At 27.2% G+C, this 21,008-nt stretch overlaps 1 protein-coding gene across 3 annotated transcripts; it reads right to left on the bottom strand.

Moving 5' to 3' along the window:
* Nucleotides 1-2,882: 2,882 nt before the first annotated feature.
* LOC107162027 (multicopper oxidase 3-like) lies at nucleotides 2,883-19,500 on the bottom strand. 3 transcript variants are annotated; one of them, XM_015508710.2, is made up of 11 exons: nucleotides 19,158-19,500; nucleotides 13,945-14,041; nucleotides 12,648-12,765; nucleotides 9,966-10,176; nucleotides 9,095-9,273; nucleotides 8,306-8,474; nucleotides 8,055-8,227; nucleotides 6,467-6,590; nucleotides 6,181-6,387; nucleotides 4,981-5,211; nucleotides 2,883-3,327 (listed from the first exon to the last, which is right to left on the bottom strand). In XM_015508710.2, the coding sequence occupies exons 1-11, from the start codon at nucleotides 19,264-19,266 to the stop codon at nucleotides 3,170-3,172; spliced, it is 1,776 nt and encodes a 591-aa protein (XP_015364196.2). In that variant the 5' UTR covers nucleotides 19,267-19,500; the 3' UTR covers nucleotides 2,883-3,169. The 3 variants fall into 3 exon arrangements, with proteins under 3 accessions (XP_015364196.2, XP_015364198.2, XP_015364199.2); XM_015508712.2 differs by having other exon boundaries at nucleotides 13,945-14,038; XM_015508713.2 differs by lacking the exon at nucleotides 19,158-19,500 and adding an exon at nucleotides 14,233-14,382.
* Between the last annotated feature and the right edge of the window lie 1,508 nt (nucleotides 19,501-21,008).

The raw sequence follows: 21,008 nt of genomic DNA, 5'->3' as shown, positions 1-21,008 counted from the left end.
TTTCAGTTTGGTTTACATATTTAATACGAATATAATATAAATATAATCATTAATCAACTAATCAAGCGAGTATTTAATTCATTTAAAACCAGTGCACAAAAATAATGCTGCATATAATATCTTCTTGAAATATTGTTTTCGTCTCGATGTGGAATGATTAGTTTTTTTTAAATAAAAACAATATTTTAACTCGAAAGGTTAAATCAAATACTTATAAAAAAATTATAAGCATTTACTAAACAAGAGAAAAATAATGCTTTATTAATATTATATTTTCACTTTTCGAAAAGTATCGCACTTTATCCACTTTGTGATATGCCTACTCAAAACTAATTAACAACATATTATAAAAGCTACCTATATAATTGTTATTGACGTATAATTAACTGAACAATTAATAGCACTTGGCAGTAGGTACATTGTGAAAACGATACGTTAAAATTTAACACTAAAACCCCTTCAAAATGTTCAGCTCTTTTTTTAACTATACTCAAAGCCTTTCAAGCATTCAACAATTTAACGAATGAAACATGAAAATAAAGATAAACGTTTTCGGTTAATTATTTTATACTTTATAACGACGTGCTTAGTATTTTTATAATTATCGTACTTTTCGTCATCAATGAAAAATTAACTTGTTCAATTTGAAGAAAAAAAAAACCTCTCCGTAATGGATCATTTTTTGTATACACATATATAAAGGTAATAAGGTGGATATTTCATATCACAAACAAACATAAAATATTGATTAATAACTCAGAAATATTCGTTTTTGTAATACAGTCAATATCAATATTACTTTTATCTTTTAATTTGTCTCATTTTATTTTTTATTTCGCAGTAACATATATAATAACTAATTGTGGTTGTGTTTATTATAAACAATAATTTCATTTTTTTAAACTTACATCGTTAACTTTATCTTGCTGTAAACTTTAATTAAATTAACACATTTTTTTTTGTGAGTTAAAGATAACTAACATAAATAATTGAAAAATATAAGCTCGAAAATGAGTTGAAGATGGTCCTTATGGTTTATATTTTAAATTATTAAAACATCTGTTCCAGTATTCTCTATGTAATTAAGTAAATTAGTTGAAACTGACAGTAAATTTAAATTAAAAGCTGAAAACCAAAAAAAAAAAAAAATGTATTTATTTTGAAAAGTAAGTGCCTGTATAATATTACCTTGACATTTTGTAATATGTAAATAGCATACTTCAGAAATAAAAATAATTATTCATATAATTATAGCATTAAGTATAAAACCTAAACATAAAGTAATCAGTAATCACTAATTACTTATTTAATAACTAATTACACCATACAAATTTTATTACAAATTTATTATTTAAATAAACTAAACTTTGTTTCCAATTGTTTATTATAAAAATTCAAAGAGTATACAAAAACTAGGCATATATATGAAAGCAATGATATATTATTATAAGTTACTGTAAAATAAAATAAAAATAAATTAAAAGATTAAAGTAATACAGTCGGTGTTACAAAAACGTAAATCGCTGAGTATTATTAATCAACTTTTTGTTTATTAATGATATAAAATATTCACCTTCTATATTTATATAATATAATAGTATAATTACTAATTAGTACCTGTATTAATGCATCGTTATAAATTTCTAAATCGCCTTTGATCTTTATTGTGGTAATATTTTTCGATTACATTAGCTAGGTACTTGCATTGTATTACAAAAAATAAAATACATTTTTAATATTTAACAAAGTGTCTTCACTGGAAGGCTTCTCAAATCTGTTATTTATCCAAGCCATCTTTTATTCATTCATCCCTTTTACTTATTGTTCAATTTCATTATGTAACAGATTGTAAATATAAAAAGATAATTAAATACATTTTTAATATTAAAATTGTTTTCAAATATAATAATATACTCAGGTATGTATGATAAATTAATGTTTTTAATATAATTCAAATAATTTTTCATTTGTGGCTCAAAAATGGTTAGAACCTAGGTAGTAGATTTAAATGTATCTAATTTGTTTATCGTATATTTCGTTTGTATTTATAAAGTTGGTTTGATATTTTTTTTTTTTAAGAAAAAGCGCTTATTGAATTTTTACAAGACGTAAAATTGTAGTGACAAGCTTCAATTATCGACTTTTAAAGAAGATTCACATCAGAGTCATTACAATAAAGAGATTAAGAGGACGTCATACTTCGTCTTAACGCAATTAGTTTAACGTTGTTTTAATATAAGAATAACTTTACCAATTAAACAATTTAAAAATGAGAATATTAGCGCTCGGCCCATCAAGGTTTTTTTTTTTTGTATTTTAATTATCCTTAAGAGAGTTATATGCATTTTAAAACCAACAAAAAATTTACAATTTCATAACGTTCATAACTTGCTTCAAGATTAATGTTCCATAAAGTATGCTCACGTGAGGCCCTGGATAATATTTTTATCTATCACTAATTATATTACATACTGTATAGTGTATACAATATTAATTTTTACTACTAGATGGCCAAATAATAGAATCTCCTACAGTCCTACAAGTCTTGACCTGCGGGATACAAATATGCAATTCATATAACAAAACATAATATAACTATTTTATATATAGGTACCTATATTAACTTAACTGAATGTCGTAAATATTAAGTACAGAAAAAAAAATATAATATATATAACCAATCAACTATATACACGAAACCCATGATCACAAATTGAACACAATAAATAAAATAACAATTTTTTAAGACTAACCATATTAATCTATATGTATAAAATATAATACCTATATAATAATATATAGTAACTTAAATTTAACACTGATAACCGATTAATGTAAGTCGAAGCTTAAGAATAAATAAAAAAAATAATACTTTTATAGGGTTCGGGTATAAAATGTTTACTAATTCAGTATTATAGGTATATAAATTAAATAATATGTGCTAGGTAACTGGTAAGTAGTACATTATACATAATAATTTATATATATAGAATTGGTAATGGTTGCAAACTGACTTATAATAAATAATAAAATTAGATTAGAATTAGGTGATGCGCAAACAACATATTTTTAACTAAAGTACAACAGCCCCTGTCTTATCATACTACTTAAAGATTATATTGGAGATCAACATTTACACGGTAACGAAGATTTAAGTAATACAATAAAATCAGGCCAAAAAGAATTCTGGACCTATAAAATTTCCACATTTAGGAAAATCTTCAGGTACCTGAGGAAAACTTCCATCACTGGGATTTATCACTCTAAAAATTAATGACAAGCCACTGGACCATTCGGAAGTTTTTTCACTCCTGAATAACCAATATCCTGAAACACACAATTAATTTATTCAAACATTTTTTCTAGTTTTAGTTAATATTTATCGACGGTCTAAACTGAATTCAGGAAAATCTTGTATTTATTATTATGTTAGAGTTTTGTTATTTCACCTATATGTACCTATGTCATTTGGTATATATGTAACTTTTTAAAATCTCATTGATTGGTATTTTTATAAAATATTAGACTTAAATCTTAGTTAAGGGTTATCAGGTTGATTTAATCTCAGACCTAATTAAAATCACTTTTTATTTTTTTTTATTTTAAGTGGTTTATTATATAAACGATTGTAGGACTGTAGGTATTACCGAAATTACTCGTACAATAAAAAATTTTTTTCATACATAAGTAAATATTTTTTTTATAAATTGACGAATCGTTAATAATTTAAACACAAGAAAAGAAGTTAAAATGTAATTTATAACCGATGGTGTTGATCGGAATTAAGAGTGCCATTACTAACTAATTGAAAATAATAAAGCCTAACACATTATTTCAAATTTTCTCATAGACAGTGAACTGATGTAAATACAAAATAGATTAAAAAAAAAAAATAATTCCATAAATATTTATTTTACAAGATAGATTAATATAAACAAGATTAAGGTACGTTAAAATTAGTTTTTTTTAATCGTTAATTTAAACTTTAAATTGAATATTTGAAATAGCTGATCATAAATGATAAATTATAATTTGGACTTTCCCTTTGTTAATATGGAAAAATATAATTATCAAATAAATTATTACCATTAATTTTTTAACAATTGTTTTATCTGACAATAAAACATAACAGTAAAACTTTTTTTAAAGATATGATGACATTTTATATATTTTTTTTTTTATACGAGATATTTTAAGTTTATAAAAGTGAAGATAAATACATAAAACTTTGAAACAATGATGAAACCAATCTAAAAAAATTTTAACTCATATTTTTAATCTAAATGTGTTTAATGTTTAAAAGTTAAACGGCTAAAGTTTCGCACATTTCCTTGATTCTCTCGAAGTTATGGAGTAAAAACTTACAAGTAAACTGTATACATATATGTACGTAAAATGTATACATTTATTTGGAGACATTATTTAAAATAAGTTTTTAAAATTTTTAATAAAATAAAAAAATCTTAGATGGAATATAACTCTGCATGTATAGGATATATATATATATGTGTGTCAACGTTTTTAAAACTACTTTTCATTTTATAACTGTTTACAAATATAAAACGTAAAAATACTTTTTTTTTCATAAGTATTCCTCGTGATAAATTAACGCATAATACCTATAGCGTAAAATATATCTAGTTTAAAATGATGAAAATAACTCACTGTAGGTACTTCTTATTAATCTAAAGAAAAATTAATATGTTTTTAATGAATTCTTTCATAAATGTAAAGTGCACTTTTTATAAAATTGTCGTCTTTGGCAACTCAATGATATGACACAAAAGCGTTTATATAAATACAGGGTTTTCAACCCTTTCGAGTTTCTATAAATTTACAAAAGATCTGTTTGTGTAAAGACCCCTATTGCGTATTGATATTAACATGAATGTTTCTACTCAGGACACGGTTTCCTTATTTCATAAGATTGGAGTCTTAGGTACTATTGAGGTTGGGGTTAGGTTAATGGTAGATCATTACCGGGATTGTCAGCGATAAATCGCACGACTGATACACCTGCTGCTGGCACGACAACGGTGTTCTTCAGCACCGATCTATCGAGTTTCCTTTGCACTAAGTGCGAATCACTGTCTAATTTCTTCGCATGATCTGCTGACTTGACGAATGCTTTGCTTTTCTGACCGACCACGTAGAAACTGTGTCCATGCAGATAAAACGAATGAGATCTGTCCGTTTTGAACAGCGTGTGCTCTAAGAAAAAATATTATCACTTTATAGAACGATTATCAGCATAGTTTAGCAGTTTAATTCTGAGATAATCAAGGGAAAATATTATGATGTTGAAAACTGAGCATAAAATATGCATAACATAAATGCAACTATAAGCGGGCTGTGGAGAGCTTATTCTTTTTTAAAACTTGTAAAAGCTCTTCCAAAATATATTATTAAATTGCTTCCTAAAATATTAATAAGCCTTTTAAAATTCTATACTGTAGTTCATTTTTTTTTTTTAAATTTTTTTAATTTAATAATACAATAATTTCATTTTTTTTTTCAAAAGTTTATACCTAACCATTTTTTATTGGTTTAGATTAAATAAATATATGGTAATTAACTGTATATATGTATTCGTTTTTAAGGAAACGATTTATGTCGATATATCGGTACGATATTATACACTTCATTTTAAAACGTATACACTGCAGGGCTATAATATACAGTCAGTACATTATTGGTATCGTGAAAAATTAAATTTGACAAAAAAATTTTTTTTTTAATTTTTAAATGAAAATAAATGGAGTTGTTACTTTTTATATAATATCAGTTGGGATTAAAGTTCAGAAGCAATAAGAAAAAATTCTGAAGTAATATTATTAAAAAAAAAATGTTTACTTTTAAATGATTGAACACATTTTTTTTAACTTAATATTTATTCGCATGTTTTTAGTATTTCTAGCGTATATTTAAGCGTTTGAATGACTATTATTGTGCTTAACAAGATTTCTTAGACCTATAAGTTATGAAATCTACGCCTTATTATAACATAACAAACAAAATATAACTATGTTGCGTCGCACCACATGTGTTAAATATGTGTTTTTTTTTTAAATTAATAACGATCTATAGCAATATGCGATTTATACAAATAAATTTCAGGAATGATTCGATTTTGATAACATAATATTCTATATGTGTGAGTATACTGTGATATATATATACCTGTATCGAAAATAACTAACTCCGTAGCAGAGCCCAACGGCAAGTCGATGACATGTGTACACTCGCAAGACGTAATACTAGACCGACATTTGAGTGGCACATTTTCCGCACTACACAGTATCACGTCTTCGGGCTGTCGCAATAGCAGCGGGGCGGACGGTAACACCATCGACATGTTGTTGAAATTCGGCAATGACCAGCTTCCCTCTGTAAACGTTCGTATAAGTATTATTGACAGTTATATGCCGACCGCCTGATGCTATTGTGTTTTTATTGTTTCGTTTACCGCTGAGTTGATATTTAATCGAAGAAAATCCCAAATAAATGGTATTTTTCAACTTGACTGCAGACAACTCGTAGGGCAAGCTATCAAGACTTGTAATGGACAAATGTCGATCCCCGTATTCGGTCTTTTTAAAAATTCAAAAACATTAAAAATTATTAATATAAAATTGTAAGTTATTATATTTCAAGATGATATATAGGTATTAATTTACTATAAGTATATATCAATGGCTATAGCTGAAAGACTCAATTTTGAAGCAGCTGCGTCAACTTTTCAAAGGAGGTTAGGTTAGGTAACTTATCAAATAGCCCCACGGATTTGTAAGGTTAGACATTCGGGGGTGGTGGTGGTGGTAGTGTTAAGTACTTAAATATAAAAATGCGTCATTTAAAATTTAAATTCAGTCCGCCACTGCTATATACCCTAAATTTTGGACAAGATATCCAACGCTCATCGTGAGTATAACAATCATAGTAAATTATACCTATAAGGTTAATAATTAACTCTACAGTCACAAGTCCACACAAAGAAATAAAATTAACTAAAACAGTGTTTGTGTTTCTAAAAACAATTTCGACAGTCTCGTCTTTGATGAGAAAATTGAGTTTTTATTTGAACATGTTTTTGCAATGTATTATTTTATTATATGTGATGATGTGATGATGTGAACCCGCGGACAACTATTCAAATTTATAACAATAATTACAACAACAAAATTCAATAAATGGAATATAGATACTTTTTAATTATAATAATTCAAAAAGTATATAGTGTTTGATTTAGGTCTTGTAACATTTATTAATTATTTGATGTTTATTAAATTGAAAATTGTACAGTACGATAATTCCATTGTTTATCCAGCTATAGAAATTAATAACTATCATCGACTGATATGAAAGTGCACAATCAGCCGAGAATAATACGTATTATATTCACACTCGCAAGCGAAATTGAATGGACTAATAGTCTGTAAATGTAATTTGGAAGAACTCCAACATATAATAATATAACGAAGAGAGATTCCTGTCTATGGTGAGCGTTCTTTTTTAACGATTTAGCTTATTTGTTTATCCAGAGTATAATAAACTCGTAGTTTGAATTACAACGGATGTTCATTAACCTACAATTTTCAAAACACTATAGACGATAAAAAAACTAAAACTGATTGTTAAAAAAAATGTTAATAATTACATATTATAACTGCATTAAATGGAATAATACATATCACACAGAATATTTTACATCTATAATAATATATAGAATAAACTTATAGAATAAGTACTTAAAATTTCTTAAAATTTAAAGTTTATAAAAATGATTTAATGTTTATATTATATTTACGAACTTATAATGAGTCTATAATTCAAAATTAAGAACATACGAGATACATTATATTAAGTATTTTTTATAATGCTTAATTTATAGAGTATATTAAAGTGTAAATTGTTATATAATCATACAATTTAGTATAATACAATATATATTTTTAATCTATAAATAAACATGACGTATGATAATTGTTTGAACTTAAAAATGTTTTATTTATCATAGTTTTTTCATATATGAACTCAACATGTTATATACTCACCGGTTTTACAAGATTTTCTGTGTCTGAGATAGAGTTATATAATGTCGAGTTGTATTGTATGTACAATGTGTGTGGGATGTGATTGGAATCTTTACAGTGACCCTCCGAGCTGACCGTCATGTCATAAATTCCTTGGTTTCTGTTTGTCGTTAAAATGAAGTCTATCGTTTCACCTTTAAACAAATAGAATAATGGAGATTTGAGACGATTGCATTTTACGAATTGGTGAACATGTTCATTTAACACTTAACCTGGTTCAACTTGAATAACATCGACTGGTTTAGGTTCGATCGCATGACCGTCTATTGATATAACTGTTAAACGATGTTTATGTACTTTTATCTCGATTGGACATTGCGAAACTCCTCCTGTATTTATTGTTCTGAATCTATACCTGCTATTGTTTTGTACTGTGATTGACTGAAATCAACAAAATAAAAATTAATATATTATTTTTTAATTTATAGTTTTGCAATTATTTAGATATAATAGTCGTAAGTCGTATTTAATTTTTCAAGGTTTTTCGATAAATCGTGTTTTATTTTGATCACTGGCGGCCAAGTGTTGAGACGAGCTAATTTTACGGTGCAAATACTGCTTATAATTTACTAAATTTAAAAGTGATTGCGAGTGCAGCATGTATGCACATATATACTATGTGTTCTTGGAATATAAGTTTGCCGTTCACTAGAAATGTTTGTTATAAATATCATAATATTGAATCGTGTTTGGTATGAAAATATATATAGGTTTTTACGTTTTATTTATCGGATATTGGGTGATAACCTCCAACCACGGTAAAAGTGCGTTATAATTTTAATATTTTTTATTACGTGTATAGTAAAAATTTACTATAACGTCGCCACTGATAATACGAATTTTTAATTTAACCCTAAACATGTCTTTCAGTTATACAACCTCTATAGATTCCACTCATCATATTACACTAAATAATAAATTACAATATGTTTTGTATATCGTTCATTCTTATTAGATAGGTAATTTATTTAATTATAGATATCTTGAAAAGTTTCGTTTACCGAGTTCGATTCCATTCCATTTACACGCATTTCTTTGATACCTCTTTGAAAGATTGTCGTGTGTTCTACGAGTAAAACGTGAGGAATTTCATCATAGTCATAAATGGAAGCATGCGGTTCTTTGCGTTTCGACTGCTTTACTATAAATGCTCCGAATACTCCATCGGACAACTCGTCGCCTGTTTATATAAAAATATGATCACAATATAAATGTGCGACGTGTATTGCAAAAGTTTTATATATTGTAATGGCCAAGTGTGAAAACTATAATATACAGTGCACAAAATAAATAAATACATTCGCAATGTGACTCTTACATGCTTTTAACGACTTGTCTAACGAGTAAATTCAATATTACGTAATACGTATATAGTGTACTTGTAAAATATTGTAAAAGCAGCAGTGACGTAGTGAAATGAATTATTTCATGGAACAATTCTTGTTTTGAACGACCTGCCATCCCTTGATAGGTTAATATAATATACTTATTATTATTGCATTCTAATTGATATCATATTCAGATGAAGTTGTTGATCTTGTACTACAATTTCTCATTAAAAATTAAATCTAGTATATTCACCCAACCACCAAATTATCGGGCAACTGCCCTTCAAAATCATGGTTAACATGCCACCGCCGCGTGTACAAGAATAATATAATAATCACGCAATTATTAAAAACAAACGTTCAAATAAGAATTACTGTTATTTTTTCGTCTAATTGAATATCCTGCAGGATATAAATCAATCTTGTTACGTAGTTTTAACCCGAAAATTCTTTCGATCAGTCTATATAATAAGTAACTACCGAAATAAATTATGCACTCTAACTATAGGTTTCTGTAGCTTATTGATTTCAGTATATATTTTACCCGATAATATCTGCCACCAGTGAGTTCCTGCTTGAGCGGCTCTAAATTTATATTGAAATGTAGTGTGCGGTAGTATTGGACATTGTGTTACCATAGGTGCTCCATCCATTACCGGTGTCTCTTTTTGCCATTGACCTCTCCAGTGTACCGAAATACTATGACCGGGTATTCGATTAACAATGTCTATTACCATTATGTCATTTTCACATACCTATATAATAAAATAATAATTTTTATTATTTAATATTAACAGTTACAAATCTATACTAATATAATGATATATCATATTTTTTTATCAAGAACTATTTATAAACAACACGTTTTATAATTACATTTGATAACAAAACAGTGGTCTTCTTAGAAAAAAAGATTAAATCATCTACGCCATATTATTATGTTATATACTCATATCGTATATTTATATTCGTGTGATAATTATATTATACGAGTATATATATACAGTAGAAATCACTACAACGAGTACCGGTTTGAACGGGTTATTTTTTGAAATGTTAAAACGAACAAAACTATAGGACCGGCCACAAACCCATGTTTACATATCGAGTGTGAATATAACGAGTAAAATAATACGAAATTGCTAACTAACGACCTTCCCTGTTACTACGAACACGTACCTGAAATATATGAAGTTTTGGCCATTATTTAGGTCGATTAATCATTGACATAATATTATCTTTAGTTATGTAAATATGGATTATTTATTAACAATAAACACGATTCCTAATCATTCCAAATTTTGGTGTTTTCGAGTTAATAAAAATTACAAATAGCATCAGTTCACAGTTTTGTGAGGACGCTCACCGTGTCACGTCGTCAGTTTACATTGGACAAAAAAATCGGAATAATCGAAAGTTTAGAAAATGCTGAGAAAAACAGCGTAATCACAAAAGAATTTGGCACCTCTACGTCGACGATTTCAATCATATTTAAGAATTGGGATACGTTAAAAAATATGTTTTAAGCCACTTCGCTTAAAGCAAAACGACTGCGCACTGCACAACATAAGGACCTTGAAGAAGCTGTACTAGTATATGGTTCAAACAACAGCGGTTATTTAATGTGCCTACGAGTGGTCCTATTTTGCAAGCAAAAACTGACCAAATGGCTGAAAAAATAAAAATAGAAAATTTCAAATGCAATGCATCTTGAATTCAGCGTTTCCGACCACGGCACGATATCGGTTTCGACATGAGTTCAGGTTAGTAATTTGCAGTTAACACTGAAATGTGTTCAAATTGGTTTATGGTTAATAACATCGATGAGGACTACGTCCAGATTGATGACAATCTCATAACGTCAGAAATTTCAACGGATGAAGATATAGTCAAAAATTTCATGGCCAGCCAACAAGTTGAGGCAAATAATGATACTGATATCGATAAGTTTGATGATGAGTTTGAAACTATTGCGTAAATACCCAAAGTCCGTGCTGAATTAAGGACACTATAGAAAAATTTAATTATACAAAATATAAAGGTATATACAGAGTGATCATTTTATCAAACAACACTCATTATTTCAAAAACTATTGACTTTTTTCAATTTTTTTTTTTTTTTTTAATTTTGGATCCATCTTGTTCTAGAACTATATATTTTTTTAAATATTTTCACCCTTATATTTATCAGGTAAACCATTATCAACTTTTGATTTTCAAATTACAACCTAGCTATACCTACTTAAAATGTCATAAACTAAAAAGGCTATTTTTTCAAAGAATTTTCACGTTTAAATTTTCAATTTTCGTTAATCCGTTTACGAGATATAGCCTCACAAAGTTGGGTGGTTTTGGATGGTGTTTGTGTGTTATAGGTGTATGTTAGGTGGTATTACACACGAACACCATATAAGTGTTGTTTGATAAAAGAATCACCCTGTATATATGTGTATTAGAAACATCGATCAACACTAAATACATGAAGCGTTCGATCAAAGATTATTTTAAGAAATTAAATTCAAGTGTTTTATAATTATGTTTAAGTAATATGTATTGATAAATAAAGTATTAAATCTCCAATCATAATAATTAATAAAAATAATTCGTTATAACCAATTTCTACTGTATGTAAAATATAATATAATATGATATATGTTTCAGAAAGATCCGAAAAAAATATGCTAATTAAACGTATGACAAAAATTGTGAATACTATATAATAAGTAAATAATAAATTTAATAAATACTCATATTAGAAAATTCTCAAAAATCATATTTTTAAAAGTGATTTGGTTCCAAATTAATTTAATTAAAAAATATTGAAGTTAAAAAAAAAAAATCTAAAAAATAAACTACTTGACTAACATAAATCTTTATACCATCAAGATTGTCCTTATAATCAGATTCAGAAATAGGCTATTTTGAATTATCCAAAAATATTTTTTATCAATTTTTAAGTTTTTTATTTTCAGTATTGAAAATAAAAATTAAAAATTTAGCACAAGTGTCTATGAATTATATACGAAAAAAAAATGTTTAAATATTGTATGCAACAAAAGTTATTGCATAATGTCAGATCATCGTAAGACAACCTATACAACAGGTATTTAACGTATATTAGTGTGTTGTATTTACTTCACGACAGATATGTCTTATATAGTTATAGTTATTATGTATAATACAATTATTTAATAAATTAGATAAGTAATAAAATCATTAAACATACTCTTATTGGTGGACCAGTAATTTGTCTATTAGCAGTAATAATTTTTTCTGAATATCTGTCACAATAAATTTCATGTTGGCATTCCGTTTGATTGTTGGAGGAACACTTTTGACAATTGCTAAAATGTGATTATTTTATCATCAGTTAATTTATAGCTAATTATAAGTGACAATAATTTCGAGGCATGTATAATAATATATTTTATGCATACCGTATACTTCATGTAAGAGATACCTACTATATAATATCTAAAAATTAATGTAATTTGCAGTTAAATAAAAATGTATTGGCTTTATGTGAATCTAAGTATTATGTTCAAAAAGGCGCAACATTAGCATGTGTCGTATACGTCTTACAAATATTCAACCTAAAAATTTGCATTTAGCAAAACCAATCTCGTTTACCCTTTTTTATATCGAGTCCATCATGCTTGAACGTGTTCAACAAAGACTCTTATAATTTGTTTCGCACTCTCTGAAAGTCTGAATATACCTTGTCCTCCATGGCCCAACACATTCATACTCTGTTCTTACACATTTATAATCTACCTTTGCTGACCTCATAAAGATAGCTAATTTCAAATTTATTTCCAAATGTATACAAAATTAATTCACCAAAATCGTTATTTAAAATGAATTTCATAGTCCCTCCACATGATCCATGTTGCACAAGATATATTCTTTACCATTTTCTATTCTGGTTTCCAGCTGCAACTGCTTATAGCCAATGCTACGTCTCATGAGCATAATAAATGAAAAACCTAACTTTTGTTTTTAATTTTTGCTCCTCTTCCTAATTAGCAATAATTTAATTGTATGTTTTATCTTCTTCAATTATAATTTATTATCTTTCTTATTAGGTACCTACTTAACTCTCATATTCACTTTATTATTGTTATTGCTATCTATTTGTTGATCATATTGTTATTTTCTTTTGGGCCTTGGCCTAGCTTGTAATAAAAATAAAATGTTGTAAGTTATAATTGCTCTACTATCAAACTTAATGTAGATATTAGAACATTATTTATGTGTCTAAATTGGTTTTATTTTGTTATATTTTAATTTTTACACAAGTTAAATAATAATTTGTATATCATAATATTTTACATATCTCATATATAACCACTCATAATTAATAAGTGGCAAGTGATAGACATTTTAATATAAAAAAACAATGTACAAGCCCACTACACAGATAATAATTTTTTTTTTTACAATAAAGTTTGATAATAGGTCAATTTACTTTGATGACTAATAAGTTAACAACACATAAAATGATTATATTCAAACATTTTTACTTTTGAATTTTTTGAGTCTCCAGCACAATTTTGTATCTGCAAATTAACGGCCAATCCAGTTCATGACATTCTCTATCACAATTTTGTTTTGATGCTTCTAAAAAATATATAAATATTATCATTATGATTTTATTTAACTGCCGTTATCACTTTAAAACTATATACTAAATTTTCGAAACAAATACCTATAAGCCCGATATCGTTAAATGTACCTTTATTTCGTAATTCTTTAATTGTATAATCATTTAATTCTTATGGAAACACTAACAAGTGGTTGTAAGTACTCACTTGGTAACTCAGTATTCCATAGAACTATCCCAGTAATCATAACTACGCCTAACACCGCTGAAATTCTACTTTTAAGACTTTTTAACTGCCTTACTGAAGCCATATTTCACTGCACTATTATAGCTCTTACACGTGTATAGTGTGCTATCCTCGGAATGCGACTATTGCCGTTGCACACAATTTCCACGATAGTAAGAATAGTACCTATCTAATACATAAGTATACTACTCTATTGATGCATTGTTAAGTCTTAACTTTCTCCCACTGATTATATTACTTTTTTCAAATCACAATAACGCAAATAAATAACTGTTGCACCTATTGTACATATTGCATTGTACTTTGTACGGTTATTTTGTGGACTTATAATACAAATGCGAATTATGCACAAATTAGCATTATATTGTAACCTATAATTACACAAGAAAAGTAATTGTCACTCTTCCATTAAAAATACAAAGGTCCTATGCTCGCACATTTGATTAAATAAGTTTTATAATATTTATATTATTTATATTCTTTCTTGTTACCATATAACAAACACGGTAATAATTACAGTACCTATATCAGTTTACCCAAATGATTGATTCGTGGCGATTACAACACTCCTGACAGATCATCTTTTATAATTTACAAAATTAATGAAAACATTAATTATAATAGCTATAGTTCTCATTAAGGTCACACGTGTGTGTTAAGAAAAAAAAAATATTATTTAACCTTGAATATCTCAGGCTGCCGCCATAACATAATGTATTGTATAACTACACATCTGCCACCCTCTGACAAATAAGAGTTCCATAGTCGTTAGGTGGTGTGAAATAAGTACTTATATAATATGTTCACACCCCAAATCTCAATATTCTTAATCCTTAAAAAGTATGATGAAAAATCGTTTCAGACGCTTATTTGTACCTACGTGATATTCATCAGAAAAAATATTATTTTTCAATACCAATAATATAAATTTTACTCTGTTGTAATTGGCTAATTTAAAATGAAAATCCTAATAGTACCGGTCATCTGAATTATGTTAGAGAAAAAATAAATATAATTTCATTTTTAGTTATTCAATAACATTTATAATATAAGTAACTTAAAAAATTATTATATTGTCTGATCAAATAAAGTCATCACATGTAAAGCGCGTAATTGGTATACATATAGTAATTTAATAGTAATATGTAAACAATATACTGCAATTAATATTCAATGGTGAAAATATGATGGTACATTTTTTTTTTAAATCTTGTTGATGTGTACCCACTATTATAAAATAATTATAAATTAAGCATAAATGTATAGGAAACGTCCAATATGGCTGTTAAAGTATATCATGATTTATAAAATCAACATAACATATTATTTTGTATTGTGAAAATATTATAAGTTATCTTACTTTTTAAATTTCATTAAAATATCCATTAATCGTCAAGATATTATCCGATTTTTCATTCATCCATTATTGGCTGTCAAAAGTAGCCCTTTGAACCGTATTCACGTACATAAAATAACCAAATATAAAATATAATTCTTACTGATTTTGAGTTTTTTTTTTAATCATAAAACAAATTCGATATTGTATAATGTTTAATATCATATTAATATCTTATGTAACTGGTTACAACTTACTGTAAACTTAATATTATTCAAACACTATGTATATGTATAATATGGTTCTCGTATACTTTTGTATTTTAAATGTACTGAAGCAGTGTAGCCTTCACACTGTATACACATATCTCTACACAAAAAATACCTATATTGAAATTTCAACCTAGGAAAGAAAGTTTTTATAACATAATATATCATATCAACTAGATTAATACATTCAATTATGTCGGAAAAATGGTAACTCAAACAAGAAAAACCATATAGCAAATTAACTTATGTTAAGGATATGAATATGTATATTAATTTTGAGCCAGAGGGATTCCAAAATAAAGGATTGCGTTGAGTAATAATTTAATTTTGGTATAAAAAAAAGATTCAAAAAATGTATAAAATACTATTTATTTTTAGTGCACTGGCTCATTCATATGCAATTGTTTTTAATTAATTAGATTAATGTACCTACAACTAAATCGAACCATTAATTATTATTTTTTATATAAATGTGGGGTATTTTTATCACTGTTCTCGAATACTTGAGCAATTTTAATAGGATTGTACAACCAAATAATAATTTTATACTTAGTAAATTTAAGTACCTTCGAATACTGCAATCTTTAGTAGATTCTATAAAAAAATAATGATGCTGAGAATCCGTAACAATCTATGATTGATTCTAAAATAAATAAGTCCATCTCTTAGCTCTTTTCCACACACAGACACGGATTACGCCGTACGGCTGTTAACACGCAATATCTACGCGTAAATCTTTCATTAATGACTTCAACATTAAAGTGAATATTCATCTAATCAAAATAATAATATTTTTTTTTTTTTTATTGACGATAAAAGTTTATTTACAATCTATACATACAGTGTATAATAAGTAAGTGTGGTGACTTAAAAAAAAAATATATAACATTAGTTACAGAGAAGGAAGGCTCCCAGCAGTGCCACCTGACAAGAAGTTAGGGTTTGAGTTTATTTATTTTATTTTTTATAATTAGGGTTTTTAGTTTTTTTTTTTTTTTTTTTTTTATTAGGTATTGGGCAGATCTCTTGGCCATTGCCTTTTTAACCTTATAAAAATAATAATATTATAATTAAAATAATATTCATCTAATCAAAAAATGAATGTAGATTTTCTGTAACTGTGTGGTCTCTGTTTTAATTTCTATTGGACCCATACCACGGTTAAAAAATCGTATATACAGGGTGATCCTTTTAACGTAAGACACTTATTATTTTGAAAAGTTTTAACTTTTAAATTTTTTTTTTTTTGAAATGTTGAAATTTAATTAAATATGAATCATTTTTGGATTTTTAAATGGCAACACCTAATATATATACTCATGCCAACAAATTATAAAACTATTTTTTTTAAGAACTTCTGCATTTGAATTTTTTGTTTCAATTTAATAGATTTTGAGATATAGTCAATTCAAAATACGACATGGGAGAAACTTTTCGTGTTTTTTTACACTTGTCCTTAAAATCAATAATCTTTAAATTAGAGTTATCAGGACAGCTTATAAACACTTATTACATTACACACATAGATATTATTAGATAATAGTCATGGACATGATCGCGATATATCCTCTTATTTTATAATTTATAATTATTTATTATAGTATGAAAATAAATATTTATTTTAAATACCTACTATGGTTATCTATTAACTTAATTGGACATAATAATATGTTAACTTCTGGTCTTTACTAACGAAAATCACAATACCACCTAAAAAAACACGTAACTTTGAGGAGCTATACCAACGGATTATTCAAAATTATGATTCATAAGAAAAATAGTTTTGTTGATAGTGGTTTCACCTAAAAAATAAGGGTTAAGATATTAGGAGCCTAGGAGGTATGGAAAATGTTAGACTATTATAACATTTTGATATTTAAAAAAATTTTAATACTTTTTGAAATAGTGAGTGTTTTACGTTAAATGGATCACCCTGAAATATTATGTGTTAACATTTTAATACCATAGTATAATATTCTTTACCATTATACGATATTGTGACTATTTAGGCATAGATGTCACGTAGTATATGTATTGTATTTTTGATGAGCGATTCTCATTGCAATCGTTAGGTAAGGCTTTCTCTCGTTTATATATTGATACGACACTATGATTGTATTTTCACCAGCTAGACTTCAATAGTTAAGAATTAATATAATTCGTAATAATAATATCTAATATTTTTTTGTCACTGTCACTTTCTCAATATTCATTACTCATCAATCTATCTATACAACTATAGAATAAATACTAAAAATACTATTTAAGCTTAAATTTTTACTATTTAAGTTTATTTTATTTTTACCATATAATTTATTTTTAATTTAAGCTAATATATAGATTAATAACTGTTTAAGTCCCAGAAACTAACAATGTTCACATAACCCTGCAATTATGTAATGTCTGTTTGTTTACTGTGTCACTATAGGCAACCTATTCGACAAGCAGTCTTGTACTTTTATTTTTTCTTAAATAAAGTTGTACTCTCTCTAGTATACAACACACAAAATCGAAACCTTGCTCTCTATCAAAAAATAATAGAAACGAAACGAACACGGACCAGCTTGTAGTATAATATAATTATTGAAAAATAGTCATAGTCATCCATAATAAATTATTAAACACCATATTATAACATCGACGACCATCTATGGTACCTACCAAAGTATTGACATTAAAGAAGAACTTCAAACGTGAATGACCAAGCGTTTAAGTCTCTGTATATTTTACCTTGACGAAATTATCAAATTGGTACCTATAGTTAGTTTGAAAATATGTATTCAAAGAAAATCATGTATATAGTTGTATGATAGTATAAATCGTATAAATTGTATACGAAATGTAGCCAAGCGTATAATATATAAAGATAATCTTAACTATTATCAAACGCTGTCAATTACAATAATTGTGTTTTATTTTCTTTGAACTTAAATACTCATCATAATATAATATTATATCACATCAAAACGTCTGGATATAATATCCAAGTTAGTTAGGCATTGCAGTATAAGTGATTTTTATTTTAATATTTGCAGATGCATAATATAGTATACTAGATACATACTGTATGCATACATTTATAATTATAGCTACTTATCTATATTTAAAACACGTAGACATGTGATAATATGAATTTAACTTTTAGTTTTTACACTTAAGATATTAGCAAACATAATATCATACTCTAATATTGTGTTAATTAAACATTATTAATTATGTTATGCATAACGCACATAATGATTATTTAAAAATATATAGGTACATATAATGCGTATAATTACCAAAATCGGGAACAGGCGTATAATAGATTATAGTGACCACCACTGATAGAAGACCGACTAGAATAGATAACCGTAGCATGCAAGCGCACAGAAGATTACTTTCGGTCATTTTTAAAATTTTTGATTCGCAGTCTGATTAAAATCTATAAGTGTTAGTTTAACAGCACTACCTTACTTTAATTTTACTTTTATTCGTATAAGTCACCATTTATTAATTCTCAAGTACATAATATCAATTTTGTTACGAACGGTCGTATTTGTTATTACATTACTTGTTAACGCGTTGAGCAAGAGCAACTCACTAGTGAAACTTCAACGTGATGCATAAAGACTGGACGGTGCTATAGGTACACAATAATATAAAAGTAGGCCAACCGTACAAACAACAGTCTATTACAGTATTACATCAATATCCAATGATATAACACTAAATTATACACCAACTACCGAATACATTTCAAGGGTGATGTTTACAACATGTAACTTATTTTTATTAGGCCAAAACAAGCATGTGTTAATTATTGTAGGCGTATAAGCCAGTGTGGTTACGAGGGGGGCGGTAGGGCAATCACCCCTCCCCTTGGGCCGTATTATTTTCATAATTTTTAAACCACAAAATTGGGATAAAAACTGATATCATTTAATATGTAGAAAAAAAATAAGAAAATAGGAATGAATTTTCTTTTTATATTTAAAAAATACAATTAAAGACTTTTTTAATGGCTTTCATAGACCACTAAAATAATTTTTAAGTTTTCTCACCATTTCGAGGGGGTAGGAGGGCTGCAGCCCCCTCAACCCTCTTCTTAGCTACACCTCTGATTAACAAAATAATATTTGATTTGATAGTTGATACTTGATACCAAAGTTCATAAATGATTAGCTGCTGCTGATCTATGATAGATACAACAGCAAACCATAGACATGCGGTTTCAATTCGCGATAATCACTGATGAGAACGGAATTTTAAAAAACTACAAACGTTAACATTTTACAGTCACAAACACTCAAATATTTTATAATTTATTTATCAGTTGTGGATTGTGATATTATGGTGTTCTGACATGAACATTTTTTTAAATTGCTTATCAAGTTCTTTATATAACTTTATAATAGACATTATGGTACTATAGTCTATACTCTATATAGAAGGATAAATTAATTTTTATCGAAAAAATTGCATTTAAAAATCTCATTGCAGTGTACATAAAAAATATGATATCTACTCTAAAAGTGTCAAATACCCACGAATCCTTACAAGCAGAACTGACTATGGGACGGTTTAACCTTGGAGGACCCTCTCAATCCAAGAGAGCACTGCTAATTTCTGTAGTGAACAGCATGCTCCTGTACGCAGCGGTAGGGTTCTAGGGTTCTGACCCCCCCTGAAATTTTTCATTTTACAAAAAAACCTTATTTACCACCATTTCAATACACATAGTCGATACATTGTTGGTAGTTTTTAATAGATATAAATTAAATTGTTACCTTATTATTAATTATAGTTTGTATATTATCATAACTAATTATACAAAAACTGTTAAATAAATTATTTAAATTATTTACTCATGCAAAACCCTAACTGAACTAAAATTCTGCGTACGTTACTGACTGTACGCCTCTCCAACGTGCAGGGCGGAAAGAGCAAATAAGAGCAAATTGTTATCAAAAAAGTTAAGCCTGCGGCGACGGCGAATTTCGGTAGGTGTAGGTATCCCAAACCATAAACCCGGTTTAAGTCGACTTACGTGGCGCGTTTCAGTCACTCATCAATTTGTTTATTATAAACAGTGGCGTATCCAGAATTTTTTTAAGCCCCCCCCCCCCCCGCACATACTGTCTAAAATTTTA

Source organism: Diuraphis noxia, unplaced genomic scaffold, assembly GCF_037042655.1.
Source record: "Diuraphis noxia isolate RWA-SAM2 unplaced genomic scaffold, SU_Dnox_SAM2 contig0005, whole genome shotgun sequence".
Classification (NCBI taxonomy): domain Eukaryota; kingdom Metazoa; phylum Arthropoda; class Insecta; order Hemiptera; family Aphididae; genus Diuraphis; species Diuraphis noxia.
Note: the sequence above shows the minus strand (reverse complement) of the source record. Positions and strands in the feature narration are given on the sequence as shown.